Raw genomic sequence first — 16674 nt, 5'->3', positions numbered from 1 at the left:
AATCCATCTCTATGGTGGCCCACCAAACGGATGATGACACCTACAGTACCACTACCAGGTAGAGATCTCAATCCATCTCTATGGTGGCCCACCAAACGGATGATGACACCTACAGTACCACTACCAGGTAGAGATCTCTATCCATCTCTATGGTGGCCCACCAAACGGATGATGACACCTACAGTACCACTACCAGGTAGAGATCTCTATCCATCTCTATGGTGGCCCACCAAACGGATGATGACACCTACAGTACCACTACCAGGTAGAGATCTCTATCCATCTCTATGGTGGCCCACCAAACGGATGATGACTCTACCAGGATGCTTTAATATGAACTTCCCCCTGACACATCCTCTTCATGAATCAACTATTGTGTAGCAGCTGCTGTGACGTCTCTTGTCATGGAACAATAAGCCCACTCATTGTTGTTAAAACACAGCCTGACTGGTTTGCCTACATTTCTTCAGCTTGATGGCAGTCTCCCAATGCTTCTTCTCCCTCTCCTGTTTTCTGCTAAGACTTGGCTTACCATTTCTCCAATATAACCATCACATCATAAAAATACCTTCAACCAACTGCTGTGCTACTGCTATCCTTACTCACTGTCTTTTTTCTATCTTTGTATATATATCTTTTTCTTTATTGAATACTCGAAACATACAATACACTTGCAATGACGCTGCTCAATAACTACATCATACCAGTCATCCAACAGATTCCCATTCAGAGTGACACACAGAAGCATCCAGGGTCAATGACGCTGCTCAATAACTACATCATACCAGTCATCCAACAGATTCCCATTCAGAGTGACACACAGAAGCATCCAGGGTCAATGACGCTGCTCAATAACTACATCATACCAGTCATCCAACAGATTCCCATTCAGAGTGACACACAGAAGCATCCAGGGTCAATGACGCTGCTCAATAACTACATCATACCAGTCATCCAACAGATTCCCATTCAGAGTGACACACAGAAGCATCCAGGGTCAATGACGCTGCTCAATAACTACATCATACCAGTCATCCAACAGATTCCCATTTAGAGTGACACACAGAAGCATCCAGGGTCAATGACGCTGCTCAATAACTACATCATACCAGTCATCCAACAGATTCCCATTCAGAGTGACACACAGAAGCATCCAGGGTCAATGACGCTGCTCAATAACTACATCATACCAGTCATCCAACAGATTCCCATTCAGAGTGACACACAGAAGCATCCAGGGTCAATGCCCTGCTCAAGGGCACGTTGACCGATCTACCACCAGGCCAAAAAACGTGAACCCGAACCCTCCAAGATCCCCCCACAGTTCCCCAAAAGCTGTCCCTCATGTTTGTGTGCATGTCTGGCACTATTACATGTATGTGTGTGTTCTTGTGTGTACAAACACCTGCACGGCATCAGCTTCAGGCAAACCGACATTAGTTGTAAAAACACTGCCACTAAGTGTCATTTAAATGTACTTTTTATTATGTTTAATTTAGACTTTTTTTTTTTTTTTTACTGTTATCTTTGACCATCATTCTATCTCTCACACAGCAACTCCACTCCCACTTGTCTCATCTCTGCTGACCACCCACTTCGGGTTTCTACCCAACACATATCTTTCAACTATGCTGTGATGTTTAACGTACAATTTCAATCTATCTAATCGAATAGAATCCACAGATTGCGAGTTGAAGATAAATACTTTTACTAAGAGTATTAGTATATTTGAAATTGACTCACCCGGTCTCTCCAGATCTCCTAACAGTACAATTTCTAGGGTCAATTTTAGATCAATGCTATGCATTTTCAAGCCATTCCTGAACCTGAGACCAGAAACAGGCTACCTGAGTGTCACGTTCTGACCTTAGTTATTTTGTTATGTCTTTGTTTTAGTATGGTCAGGGCATGAGTTGGGTGGGTTGTCTATGTTCTTTTTTCTATAATTTGGGATTTCTGTGGTTGGCCACCACCAAAGGACCAAGCAGCGTGGTAACGGGCAGCAGCGATCTCCAGACTCCTGGACATGGGAGGAGATCCTGGATGGCAAGGGACCCTGGGTACAGCCGGGAGAGTATCGCCGCCCCAAGGCAGAGCTGGAGGCAGCGAAAGCCGAGAGGCGGTGGTATGAGGAGGCAGCACGGCAGCGCGGTTGGAAGCCCGAGAGGCAGCCCCAAAAATGTATTGGGGGGAACACGGGGAGTGTGGCTAAGTCAGGTAGGAGACCTGAGCCAACTCCCCGTGCTTACCATGGAGAGAGGGGGACCGGGCAGGCACCGTGTTATGCCGTGAGGCGCACGGTGTCCCCGGTGCGCAGGCATAGCCCGGTGCGGTACATAGCAGCGCCTCGTATCGGCCGGGCTAGAGTGGGCATCGAGCCAGGAGCCATGAAACCGGCTCAGTGCATCTGGTCTCCAGTGCGTCTCCTCGGGCCGGGGTACATGGCACCAGTCCTACGCATGGTGTCCCCGATTCACCAGCACAGCCCAATGCGGGCAATTCCACCTTGCCGCACTGGCCTGGCTACGGGGAGCATTCAGCCAGGTAGGGTTGGGCAGGCTCGGTGCACGAGACCTCCAGTGCGCCTCCACGATCTGGTCTATCCGGTGGCAGCCCCCTGCACCAGGCTGTCTCTCCGTCTCCTTCCTACAGAGTCTCCCGCCTGTCCAGAGCTGCCTTAGTCTCCCGCGTGTCCTGAGCTGCCGGAGTCTCCCGCCGGTCCTGAGCTGCCTGAGTCTCCGCCTGTCCCGAGCTGCCGGAGTCTCCCGCCTGCCCCGAGCTGCCGGAGTCGCCCGCCTGCCCCGAGCTGCCGGAGTTGCCCGCCTGCCCCGAGCTGCCTGAGTCGCCCGCCTGCCCCGAGCTGCCGGAGTCGCCCGCCTGACCCGAGCTGCCGGAGTTGCCCGCCTGCCCCGAGCTGCCGGAGTCGCACTGGCCTGGCTACGGGGAGCATTCAGCCAGGTAGGGTTGGGCAGGCTCGGTGCCCGCCTGCCCCGAGTCGCCCGCCTGCCCCGAGCTGCCGGAGTCGCCCGCCTGCCCCGAGCTGCCGGAGTCGCCAGCCTGTCCCGAGCTGCCGGAGTCGCCCGCCTGTCCCGAGCTGCCGGAGCCGTCCGTTACTCCTGTGCTGCCGGAATCGCCCTTCACTCCGGAGCTGCCGGAATCGCCCTTCACTCCAGAGCTGCCGGAGTCTCCAGCCTGTCTGGCGCTGCCGGAATGGCCCGTCACTCCGGAGCTGCCGGAGTCTCCTGCCTGTCCGGGGCTGCCAGAATCACCCGTCCATTTGGGACCCATTGCTAGGGTCCCCAGTCTGAGGTCGGTGGCTAGGGTCGCCGCTTTAAAGAGGCCACGGAGGCAGGTTAAAAGGCGGACAAAGACTATGGTGGAGTGGGGTCCACGTCCAGTGCCAGAGCCGCCACCGCGGACAGACACCCACCCAGACCCTCCCCTATAGGTTCAGGTTTTGCGGCCGGAGTCCGCAAATTTCCCATTTATGCTATTTTTATTCCTCCACTAGTTTTGATCCTTTATATTGGGTAGACAGACCAGTTCCCGACCTCCTCCTGCTGCCACCCGCCTCCTCCATTTTTGGGGCGATGGTGTAATCAATTGGTTGTACTCTTGGATTGAGCAGACCTTTCCGTAAAATTCTGATAACTCCATGAAGGTCAGAACTCTACCATTCCAATTTACAATATAATTTAAGAACAAAATACCCTTTTCCCATAAATACAGGTATTGTATCAACCAGTACATTTGAGTTCAGCCATAATATGTGTTCTATCTTTTCATGGGGATGAAATTGAAATTGTAGCTTTGCAATGCTTGTTTGAAAAATAGTTACTTTTAAAAAAGTATAATTTTCAATTAATCAAAAATGAGACATGGCAATCTGCACAAAGGCAAAAAGACAATTTTTAAACAATAGATGAGCTTTTCTTAGTAATCTACTTGAGAACCGTTTAGGGTGCAAATAAAACTTTTGAATGAGTGAAGCTTTTAGAGAGAGGTTTATTTTACACCTAAGGTTGCTATATATTATTTATATCCATTTTACAAGAGAATTACCGAAATTGAAAAATCCAGGCGTTTATAAATAAAATCCAGTCTTTATCAAATGCCCTTTCAAAATCTGCTATAAATACCATTCCTAGCTCGTGGTGGTGGGGGCTGTGCTTTGGCAAAGTGGGTGGGATTTATCCTTCCTGTTTGGCCCTGTCCGGGGGTATCATCGGATGGGGCCACAGTGTCTCCTGACACCTCCTGTCTCAGCCTCCAGTATTTATGCTGCAGTAGTTTATGTGTCGGGGGGCTAGGGTCAATTTATTATATCTGGAGTACTTCTCCTGTCTTATCCGGTGTCCTGTGTGAATTTAAGTATGCTCTCTCTAATTCTCTCTTTCTCTCTTTATTTCTCTCTCTCGGAGGACCTGGGCCCTAGGACCATGCCTCAGGACTACCTGGCATGATGACTCCTTGCTGTCCCCAGTCTACCTGGCCGTGCTGCTGCTCCAGTTTCAACTGTTCTGCCTGCGGCTATGGAATCCTGACCTGTTCACCGGACGTGCTACCTGTCCCAGACCTGCTGTTTTCAACTCTCTAGAGACAGCAGGAGTGGTAGAGATACTCTTAATGATCGGCTATGAAAAGCCAATTGACATTTACTCCTGAGGTGCTGACTTGCTGCACCCTCGACAACTACTGTGATTATTATTATTTGACTATGCTGGTCATTTATGAACATTTGAACATCTTGGCCATGTTCTGTTATAATCTCCACCCGGCACAGCCAGAAGAGGACTGGCCACCCCTCATAGCCTGGTTCCTCTCTAGGTTTCTTCCTAGGTTTTGGCCTTTCTAGGGAGTTTTTCCTAGCCACCGTGCCTCTACACCTGCATTGCTTGCTGTTTGGTTTCTGTACAGCACTTATATCAGCTGATGTATGAAGGGCTATATAAATACATTTGATTTGATTTGATTTGAAGATCCGATCGCATTCTGTCTCCTATTAAAACTTTTTTAACCTTTGATGCAAGAGAGAAAGAGACAAGAAAGTAGTCAAGACGACTAGCTTGATTAAATCTCCTCCATGCATATCTGACTAGGTCTGGGTTTTTTTAGTCTCCAAATATCCACTATTTCTAATGTGTCCATAATATTTGTAATTTCCTTAAGAGCACGGTGATGATAGTTTGTAGAGTGATGACCTTTATGGTCCATTGAGGCACTGTGTTATAGTCTCCTGCCATAATGATTAGATCATTTGTTGCCTGTAAGTTCAATAAATTGGTATAAATGTTTTTGAAGAAGTGTGGATCATCCTGATTTGGACCATATAGATTAATGAGCCAAATCTCTTTTTCGTCCACTTTCATATTCAAAGGATCCACCTTTCTTGCGATTAATTCCTGACAATTTGCACATTCAAATCAACATTTTTGTTAATTAATATCATCACACCCTTTGGGTTCCTTTGTCCATGACATAAAATGATTTCACCATGTAGAGTGACTTTCCTGTAAACAGTGTATGTTATATTCCTTTTCTTTGAGCCACGTAAAGACTGATCTTTTTATATAATCTGCTAAACCAATTATAACTGGCTATACTTATTTCACCCCTTACCATAACTAGATACTATTCTCAGTCTAAATTGGCCATAATTAGTGCTTGTAAAGTTATTGCCATCAGAGGTATTATGAAGGTCAAAACTAGAGCTTTCAAATGTCTGATATTTAGAATTCAAGAAATAGGTTCTAGCAATATTTGTTTTATTCCCTTTCCTGTTTGCCTGTGAACCAATGCCACAGATGTTATAAAATTGAGACAAGATATTATGTGTGTAACAAATCTGAGTAGGTTGATGTGTATGATATTGGATGTGATATAATGAGAGTGTGTACGATGTCTGTATAAGAGTAAGACTATAATGTGTGTTGTCCAAATAAATAATAACCAATTTGCATGGTTGAGTGTCTATGTGTGTAACATGTAGTGCGTATAGCCTTAATATTCATGATGATAATTGTAATCCATATCGTATCCCCATCATAGTTGCATCATAATTACCTTTAACATAACGGAAAAACACATCCCAGCATTTCCATAGGAATTGACATTTTACATGGTCATGAAAGAGACCTTGCATTACTCTAGAGACGGCTTCACTACAGTACAAATGTATTCCATACAATACTGTATGGTATTATTAACCAATGCCCCTATTCTGATATCTTCCCCTTGCTTGTTGTAAACATATATAAACTTGTAGACAAATACATATAAAAGATAGACAAACAATAAACACATTAAATTATAAAACTGTTCTCGACAATAGGGAGAGAGGGAGAGAAGAGAAAAGAAAGAGAGAGTGAGAGAGCAAGATCAGGTGTGTGTGTGTGTATGTACAGTCGTGGCCAAAAGTTTGAGAATGACACAATATTAATTTTCACAAAGTCTGCTGCCTCAGTATGTATGATAGCAATTTGCATATACTCCAGAATGTTATGAAGAGTGATCAGATGAATTGCAATTAATTGCAAAGTCCCTCTTTGCCATGCAAATGAACTGAATCCCCCAAAAACATTTCCACTGCATTTCAGCCCTGACACAAAAGGACCAGCTGACATCATGTCAGTGATTCTCTCGTAAAAACAGGTGTGAGTGTTGACGACGACAAGGCTGGAGATCACTCTGTCATGCTGATTGAGTTCGAATAACAGACTGGAAGCTTCAAAAGGAGGGTGGTACTTGGAATCATTGTTCTTCCTCTGTCAACCATGGTTACCTGCAAGGAAACACGTGCCGTTATCATTGCTTTGCACAAAAAGGCCCTCACAGGCAAGGATATTGCTGCCAGTAAGATTGCACCTAAATCAACCATTTATCGGATCATCAAGAACTTCAAGGAGAGCGGTTCAAATGTTGTGAAGAAGGCTTCAGGGCGCCCAAGAAAGTCCAACAAGCGTAAGGACCGTCTCCTAAAGTTGATTCAGCTGCGGGATCGGTGCACCACCAGTACAGAGCTTGCTCAGGAATGGCAGCAGGCAGGTGTGAGTGCATCTGCACCCACAGTGAGGCACATACTTTTTGAGGATGGCCTGGTGTCAAGAAGGGCAGCAAAGAAGCCACTTCTCTCCAGGAAAAACATCAGGGACAGACTGATATTCTGCAAAAGGTACAGGGATTAGACTGCCGAGGACTTGGGTAAAGTCATTTTTTCTGATTATTCCCCTTTCAGATTGTTTGGGGCATCCTGAAAAAAGCTTGTCCGGAGAAGACAAGGTGAGAGCTACCCTCAGTCCTGTGTCATGCCAACAGTAAAGCATCCTGAGACCATTCATGTGTGGGGTTTCTACACCTGCATTGCTTGCTGTTAGAGGTTTTAGGCTGGGTTTCTGTACAGCACTTTGAGATATCAGCTGATGTAAGAAGGGCTCTATAAATTGATTTGATTTGGGGTTGCTTCTCAGCCAAGGGAGTGGACTCACTCACAATTTTGCCTAAGAACACAGCCATGAATAAAGAATGGTACCAACACATCCTCCAAGAGCAACTTCTCCCAACCGTCCAGGAACAGTTTGGTGACAACCAATGCCTTTTCCAGCATGATGGAGCACCTTGCCATAAGGCAAAAGGGATAACTAAGTGGTGCGGAGAACAAAACATCAATACTTTGGGTCCATGGCCAGGAAACTCCCCAGACCTTAATCTCATTGAGAACTTGTGGTCAATCCTCAATAGGCGGGTGGACAAACAAAAAGCCACAAATTCTGACAAACTCCAAGTGTTGATTATGCAAAAATGGGCTGCCATCAGTCAGGATGTGGCCCAGAAGTTAATTGACAGCATGCCAGGGTGGATTGCAGAGGTCTTGAAAAAGAAGGGTCAACATTGCAAATATTAACTCTTTGCATCAACTTCATATAACTGTCAATAAAAGCCTTTGACACTTATGAAATGCTTGTAATTATACTTCAGTATTTGTGTCATTCTCAAAACTTTTCGCCACGACTGTATAAGTCCGTATGTGTAAGCAAGCATGTAATTGAGTACGTGTGTGTTCATATCCACTTCATAATGTTCAGATATTTTTACACTTACCATACCTTCTTTTTTTTCCGTAACCTGTAGTCCCTGTAGAATTTAGTACAGCCACTGTGTTATGGAGCTGTCTCAGAATAGCGGTCCATCTATAAAGAGTTTGTCCACAAAGATAAAGACACGCTTACCATTCTCCCTTTGTTGTCTTTGTACCGGATACAGTCTCTTATGACGTTTGTTTACCTCCCTTGGAAATTGGTCATTGAGACCGAATTTGGTCCCTTTAAGCTCCCTTCCTCTGCTTTTGATCAGCTCCTTTTGTTGGTAGTGTTCAAATTTTGCGATGATCGGTCGGGGACCCTTGGTCTTGTCGCTCCGAGCTCCAAGTCTGTGTACTCGGTGGAAAGCCACCTTGTTTACAGTCTCTATAGGAAGTTTCAAGGCGGATTGTGTCAATTCTCTGATCGCAACCTCTGGATTATTAGATGCGTCCTCGGGAATCCAAGAAAAAAATAGATTTTCACGCATGCTATGACTTTGTATGTCTAGTAGCGACTCTTTCATCACCCTTATTTCCCTGAGTAGACTTTCTATGTTGGAATCATGGATTTTTACCTTGACTGTGAGTGTCTTGTTTTCTATTTGGAGCTTGAGAATTTCATTCTGGCTGAACTCCAAACTCCCGGTCAGCACTGCTACCTCCTCATACAACTTTTCCAGTGTTGCATGGATTCCAGCCAGAGCACTAGTCTCTACCTCAATGGTAAGTAAATCATTGGTGTCTGTAGATTAATCTTTTTTTTTTTTTTTGTCAGGTTAAAGTTATTTTGTGAGGTGGTCGGATCTTTCCATGAAGGAGTATGTTGTTCCTCCATAGCGTAAAGCTGCTGGTACTCGTCGATTTCCCTCAGGATCTCCTTAGTATCCAGATTGTCTCTTTACTGCAACCAGTTGTTTTATGAAAAGATAACAATGAGTCTTTCCCACAACGACGACAGCTGTCTGTAGTACAGCCAGCTAGCACTCGCAGAATCCACACAAAAAAAGGAACACAAACTTAGCCGTAAAGGCTAACCGCGTCATGGAATCCTTAGCAACAAAACTTTAGTTCGGATTAAAATCGATTTAATGAAGATGTTTTAAGGTAAACAACAAACCAAGTGTAGACAGTACAATGTGCGCGCTCTGATGACGTATGACGACGTATGATGAAAAAGGCTGTCAGGCTGTTGAGTATTAATCTTCACATGTATATTTGGTTAATTGATCTCTGGCTCTTACTCACTGTCTTAATCCTCGTCACTTCTGTTTCAGACATCCCAAGTGCATGTTCTTTAATGTGAAATATTACAACTGTTAGGCGAACTACCCATGCCAGATATGGAAAGACATACTGTACTTCTGCACACAAGTACAGTATGGAGCAATGACTACCCTACCCACTGGGCATAGAAGTCAATTCAACGTCTATTCCAAAGTTGATTCAACCAGTGTGTTCCCAGCGGGTATATTGAGATTGCAGTGCAGGTAGTAAATTAATAAGGTCAACTGATTTAAATAATAGAAGAACTCTAAAACATTGGATTTGGCTATGTGCATTTCCCTTTTCAATTATGTGAGTGCTAGTTAGCTAACAACAAACAAAAAACACATGTGGATAGGGGCGGCATGTAGCCTAGTGGTTAGAGCATTGGACTAGTAACCTAGATCGAATCCCCAAGCTGACAAAGTAAAAATCTGTTGTTCTGCCCCTGAACAAGGCAGTTAACACACTGTTCCTAGGCTGTCATTGTAAATAAGAATTTGTTCTTAACTGTCTTGCCTAGTTAAATTTAAAAAATTACTATCAAGTGTGGTTTTAGTTGAATAAGGTAGTAAATAGAGTGGTGCCAGGAAAATAACCTCTCCCTCTACGTCAACAAAACTTAACAGGGAGGAGATGAGAGACCTGGCAGAGTGGCGCCAGGAAAATAACCTCTCCCTCTACGCCAACAAAACTTAACAGGGAGGAGATGAGAGACCTGGCAGAGTGGCGCCAGGAAAATAACCTCTCCCTCTACGTCAACAAAACAAAAGGACTAACGGAGACAGCAGAGAGAGAACCCCCCATCCACAAACACCTTATGGAACAGCGGGAACTGTGAAGAAATTCCAACATTGGCACATACGCACTATAAATACACATGAATTTAGTACTGTAGATATGTGGTAGTGGTGAAGTAGGGACCTGAGGGCACACAGTGTGTTGTGAAATCTGTGAATGTATTGTAATGTTTTAAAAATGTATAAACTGCCTTAATTTTGCTGGACCCCAGGAAGAGTAGCTGCTGCTTTGGTAGGAACTTAAGGGATCCATAATAAATGCATATACAAATGCATCGATGGGGCCACAGTGGAGAAGGTAAAAAGCTTAAAGTTCCTCGGCGTGCACATCACTGACGAACTGAAATGGTCCCTACACACAGAGAGTGTGGTGAAGAAAGCGCAAAATGCTCCCCTTCGATGGCCACTGACACGCTGAAAAAGTGTGCTCTTCACGATGAATCCCGGTTTCAACTGTACCTTGCAGATGGCAGTCTGTGGGCTAGCGGTTTGCTGATGTGAACTTTGTGAACAGAGTGCCCCATGGTGGAGGTGGGGTTACGGTATGGACAGGCATAAGCTACAGACAACGAAAACAATTGCATTTTATCGATGCCAATTTGAATACACAGATACTGTGATGAGATCCTGAGGTCCATTGTCGTGCCATTCATCCGCCACCATCACCTCTGATTTCACCATGATAATGCACAGCAAGGATCTGTACACAATTCCTGGAAGCTGAAAATGTCCCAATTCTTCCATGGCCTGCATACTCACCAGACATGTCACCCATTGAGCATATTTCAGATGCTCTGGATCGATGTGTATGACAGCGTGTTCCAGTTCCCGCCAATATCCAGCAACTTCGCACGGCCATTAAAGAGGATTGGGACAACATTCCCCAGGCCACAACCAACAGCCTGATCACCTCTATGAGAAGTTGATGTGTCACGCTGCATGAGGCAAATGGTGGTCACACCAGATACTGACTGGTTTTCTGATCCACGCCACTAACTTTAAGGTATCTGTGACCAACAGATGCATATCTGTATTCCCAGTCATGTGAAATCTGTAGATTAGGGCCTAATGAATTCATTTAAATTGACTGATTTCCTTATATGAACTGTAACTCAGAGCTGCACTGTCGGAGCTAGGGAAATGCAAGCATTTCACTGCACCAGCAATAGTTTCTGCAAATCTGTGTATACAACTAATAAACTTTGATTTGACTGTGTGATGATTGTACGAAAGGTGAGGAGAGAAAGTGAGGGAATTGAATTGAAGCCGTGGAGGTGGTCATGTGATTTGTGATGGGAATATAAAACCACAGTGTCCTGTGTAATATTTACACAAGATGAGTTCCTGCTAGATACTGGCTTTATATGGGAAGGGAGAAAAGGAGTGTGTCATAGTTTACAACTTCTGTCTCTTCACGTGGGCGGGCCACTGAGTGAGCAGCCCTAACTTATGAAAACCCACATTTTAGAAGCTAAAATCACATTTCATCCCACAAATAATTTCATATTCAAACATTTCAATTGAACAATTTAATGTGAATCTGATAACTCTGATGTATAGACTTTCCACTGTAGAGTTTATGTCATCTTATCATTGATGAGAATGTCTCAAATGACAACCGAACTGACATCATATTCATTAAGTACCACCGCATATGTTCAATTGTTCAGATTATCAGAATATAGTTAATTTCCCCCTCACATACTGAGGTTCCCAGAATCTCTGTGTTAACCAAGTTTTTTATTTATTTAACCTCAGTAGATTAGAGAAGGGAAAAGGGGGGAAGAGGTATTTATGACTGTCATAAACCTATCCCCCAGGCTTTACTCAAAGCCAGTGGCATGTCATTAGTAAAGATTGAAAAAAGTAAGGGGCCTAAACAGCTATCCTGGGGAATTCCCCATTCTACCTACCATCCTGATTCTACCTGGATTACCACTGTATCATCCAAGGTATTGTGTCTGCCAATGCCCCTGGGATAATGTACATTTGACGCAGAATTGTGACAACTCATTGTCACAATGGTAGGGATTAATTGAGCTGGTCTTGGGTCATTGAGAAGTCATTGTCTTAACGCAGCCTTGAAATGCGTAGACAGAGTCCAGGAGCCAAGATGATTAGGATGAACTCCGTCATTCCTGTAGAGTATCTTCTGTTTCCCGAAGGTGTCAAAGTTATCTCTAAAACTGATTCCAACAGAGCTACAGTAATCTTTTCGCCAGATGTGTAATGCCAGTAGCCTGCTGAATCTTTCACACCCAGGGCAAACGATGGTACCGGACCAGAAATGACAGGACGCTTTTGAAGTCTTTCAATGCTAGAATCAGTTTCTTAAAATGAATCTTCAGAAATTCAGAGCCAGCCCTCCTGATGTCGTTTGACCCCACATTGACTATTACAGCGTCAGCTCCCGGCATCTGTCATAGAATGGTCAGAAGCAGCCTTGTAATGTCATGTACACGAGCTCCTGGATAGCACAGGGGTTTTGTTTGCTCTGGGAACCAAGATGTTTCTCACCATAGAGTTGCCGATGATGACAGCTGGTGACACAGCCGGGGAGGTCCGGCCGTTCTTTCTCCTCGAGTGGAGGTCGGGGTAGGATGGGGAGGGCAGGTGAGATGGGAGGGGATGTAGTTTCCTGTCACGACTTCCGCCGATGTTGGTCCCTCTCCTTGTTTGGGCGGCGTTCGGCGGTTGAAGTCGCCAACCTTCTAGCCATCGCTGATCCTCTTTTAATTTTCCTTTGGTTATGTCTTGTCTTGTATCACACCTGGTTTCAAACCCATTCATTACATGTTGGGTATTTAACCCTCTGTTCCCCCTCATTGTCCTTGTCGGTGATTGTTTTGTTTGTAAGCGTTGTGGAAGATATGTTCTAGTGTGCGACGGGTTTTGTACCCACATGTTTTATTTGTATATTTTGGTTGTCTGAGTTTTTGAGCTCTTATCAAACTGCTCCGTTTATACCAAGTTCGATCTCCTGCGCCTGACTTCCCTGCCACCAGCACGCACCCCTACATTTCCAGTACAGGTCGGTTGAAAGCCGAGAGCGTGGTAAGCACTACTCCAGGACACGGAGAGTCAAAAAGAGTAAATCCAAGTGCAGTTCAAGTTTGGCAGTAGTCCAAAAACATCCAAGGCACATTGTTAAGTAGAAGGCATAATGTCAAGTGGAACGATGAAAGCAGCAGTAGGCAGGTGTCTGCTCAGATAATGCCCCAGTGCAGAGTAGGTAACCAGATATATCCAAGTAGGCCTCAAAAGTTTCAGCAGACCCGTTTTGTATGTCTCCCTTAAAACTCTGCATGCAATATTGCACTATTGTCCAATGTGTTCACAGACAGATGAAACAAAGGTAAAGTCCACAGTAGATAGTGTGGTTCTGTTGTCTGATGATTTGTGTCCTTATGTAGGAGGTAATCTGAGACAAAATATTCACAGGGAAGTGTTATTAGCCTGACTTTAAAGCTGCAATATGTAACTTTTTGGGCGACCTGACCAAATTCACAGTGCCTGAGGAAAAGTTAAAGTATAGAACAGTGTTTGTCATATTGAAGTGTACTGTGTCAATGTTTGATTCATGTGATGTTTTTATCGTTTTTAGTCAGATCATGGGACTAGGGATGAACCTTTCTGGTCATGGCTCACATCAACACCATTATCCCAGAAAAACTAGACCTACTCCAATTTGCATACCGCACCAACAGATCCACAGATGATGCAATCTCTTTTGCACTCCACACTGTCCTTTCACACCTGGACAAAAGGAACACCTATGTGACAATGCTATTCATTGACTACCGCTCAGCGTTCAGCACCATAGTGCCCTCAAAGCTCATCACTAAGCTAAGGACCCTGGGACTAAACACCTCCCTCTGCAACTGGTGCCTGGATATCCTGACGGGTCGCACCCAGGTGGTAAGGGTAGGTAACAACACATCCGCCACGTTGATCCTCAAGATGGGGGCCCCTCAGGGGTGGATGCTCAGGCCCCTCCTGTACTCCCTGTTCACTCATGACTGCACGGCCAGTCATGACTCCAACACCATCATTAAGTTTGCTGATGACACAACAGTGGTAGGCCTGAACACCGACAACGATGAGACAGCCTATAGAGAGGAGGTCAGAGACCTGACCGTTTGGTGCAAGGACAACAACCTCTCTCTCAACATGATCAAGACAAAGAAGATGATTGTGGACTACAGGAAAAGGAGGACCGAGCAGCCCCCATTCACATCGATGGGGCTGTGGTGGAGCAGGTTGAGAGCTTCAAGTTCCTTGGCATCCACATCACCAACAAACTAGAATGGTCCAAACACACCAAGACAGTTGCGAAGAGGGCACAACAATACCTATTCCCACTCAGGAGACTGAAAATATTTGGCATGGGTCCTCAGATCCTCAAAAGGTTTTACAGCTGCACCATCGAGAGCATCCTGACAGGTTGCATCACTGCCTGGTATGGCAACTGCTCTGCCTTCGACCGCAAGGCACTACAGAGGGTAGTGCATACGGCCCAGCACATCACCGGGGCCAAGCTTCCTGCCATCCAGGACCTCTATACCAGGTAGTGTCAGAGGAAGGCCCTAAATTGTCAAAGACTGCAGCCACCCTACCTACATGTGCAAATGACCTCAATTACTTCAACACCTGTGCCCCGCACATTGACATTGATTCTCTTCCGGTACCCCCTGTATATAGTCCTGCTATTGTTATTTACTGCTGCTCTTTAATTATTTATTATTCTTATCTCTGAATTTTTGGGGGGTATTTTCTTAAAACTGCATTGTTGGTTAATTAAGGGCTTGTAAGTAAGCATTTCGCTGTAAGGTAATATTTATTCGGCGCATGTGACAAATAACATTTGATTTGATTTGAAATGAGCTGAAGCTAGTATTGTCTGAGATGTTGATTATTGTGCCTGAGGTACAATGAGTCTTAACAGGCTCTGCTCTCTCGGTTGTCAATGGTATAATTATCGCTGTGTGCCCGTTCACTGGAATGCAGGTGTGCATTGAAGTATACTTGAACAGTTCTTAAATCCTGTACATACAATTCTATTCTGGTTCAACAGCCATGTGTATGACTGTGACAAGAGCCTATAGAAGCCTTTCACGTGACTCGAGGCTAATACATTCTACGGTGTTTTGACAGCTCTTCCTCTGTGTGGGTGAGGGCTGCACTGACAACAACACCAACCCCCTCCACCACACCCACATCGCCCTGGCCTTCTTGACCACATTACTCTTCGCCACACACCTACCAGAGCGCCTGGCCCCCGGCAGCTTCGACTACATAGGTCAAAGTGCATGGTCTATCTGGAAAGGCTGCTTGTTTGATTCATTTCAGAATGATTTGTCACTGTATTGTGCAAGACTTGTGGTAATACAGTGGATACTGATCAACACTGGCTTGACATTAGTGGTATGACATATGTAGCATTAAAACAACATAGTAGTCTTTATATCACTGCCTCTGGGTCTCACTGTGCCTTCCTGTTTCCCCCTTATGCTGTGGAGGCCAGTTCCTCTGTTGCTGGCCAGTTACAGTTCTCCTCGTTGAGTTCTGCTTCTTACCTCTCCTGTACCAATACTACTGTAGGTATTTAACCACAGTCCTTTTGCACCCTCTGCAGGTCACAGCCACCAACTGTTCCACGTGTTCGGCATAATCGGCACTCATTTCCAGATGGAGGCCATGGAGCAGGACATGGTGACGCGACGCCCGTGGCTCCTCACGTACTCTCTGCCCATCACCTTCACCAACACACTGGGGGCGGCACTGCTGAGTGTAACCCTCAGCCTTGGCATCATCTTCCTCTTTAGTCTGCCTCTGCTCTGGTCAGCCACCCGGGGAGAACACACTGAGAAGAAGACACAGTCACATCCAATAGCCAAGGGCTGCCAGTACCACTAGCACTAGCCATTAGCCACATGCTAATGATAATGTATACGGGATGTAGGAACTGGATGGCTCAGTTGGTGGAGCATGGTTCCTGTAATGCCGGGATTGTGGATTTGATTCACAGGGCCACCCACACGTAAAATGTATACAAGCATGAATGTAAGTCACTTTGGATAAGAGCGTCTGCTAAATGGCATATATTTGTATTCTATTACTATGATTAAACTGGACACTGTGGTGGGGATGGGCTTGGGAGAAGAGGTGAACAACTAAAGTGAACCACTATTGCTTCTTGGTGTTGGATAGAGGTGAAGTCATGACAAGATACAATGCTGAAGGAGCAATGAACTGTTCTTCACATTGTCAGCACGGATGAATAAACTGGACAAGAGCTCCATATATACTGCAATGAGGGACAGACAGAGTTAGTGGTACCTCTGGTAGTATTACATTGACTATAGGACTAGTACACAGTACTAAATACGTAGTCCTTGCTTTTGTTCGCTAATTTACCAATGCTACTGAGGAGCAGGAAGAGACTGAAGCAGTTGGAAGTCAAGCTGTATATGAAGAATCAATCCACTGAGGAGCAGGAAGAGACTGAAGCAGTTGGAAGTCAAGCTGTATATG

General features: G+C 45.1%; 1 protein-coding gene across 1 annotated transcript; it reads left to right on the top strand.

Annotated features, from left to right (window-relative positions):
* Nucleotides 1-13923: 13923 nt before the first annotated feature.
* LOC139401007 (membrane progestin receptor gamma-B-like) lies at nucleotides 13924-16264 on the top strand. Its single transcript, XM_071145532.1, has 3 exons — nucleotides 13924-14064; nucleotides 15295-15439; nucleotides 15776-16264. Exons 1-3 carry the CDS (start codon nucleotides 13924-13926, stop codon nucleotides 16054-16056), a joined length of 567 nt encoding a protein of 188 aa, XP_071001633.1. The 3' UTR covers nucleotides 16057-16264.
* Nucleotides 16265-16674: the final 410 nt, after the last annotated feature.

This window comes from Oncorhynchus clarkii, unplaced genomic scaffold (assembly GCF_045791955.1).
Source record: "Oncorhynchus clarkii lewisi isolate Uvic-CL-2024 unplaced genomic scaffold, UVic_Ocla_1.0 unplaced_contig_3843_pilon_pilon, whole genome shotgun sequence".
Classification (NCBI taxonomy): Eukaryota; Metazoa; Chordata; class Actinopteri; order Salmoniformes; family Salmonidae; genus Oncorhynchus; species Oncorhynchus clarkii.
This window is presented reverse-complemented; position numbering and strand designations above follow the sequence as displayed.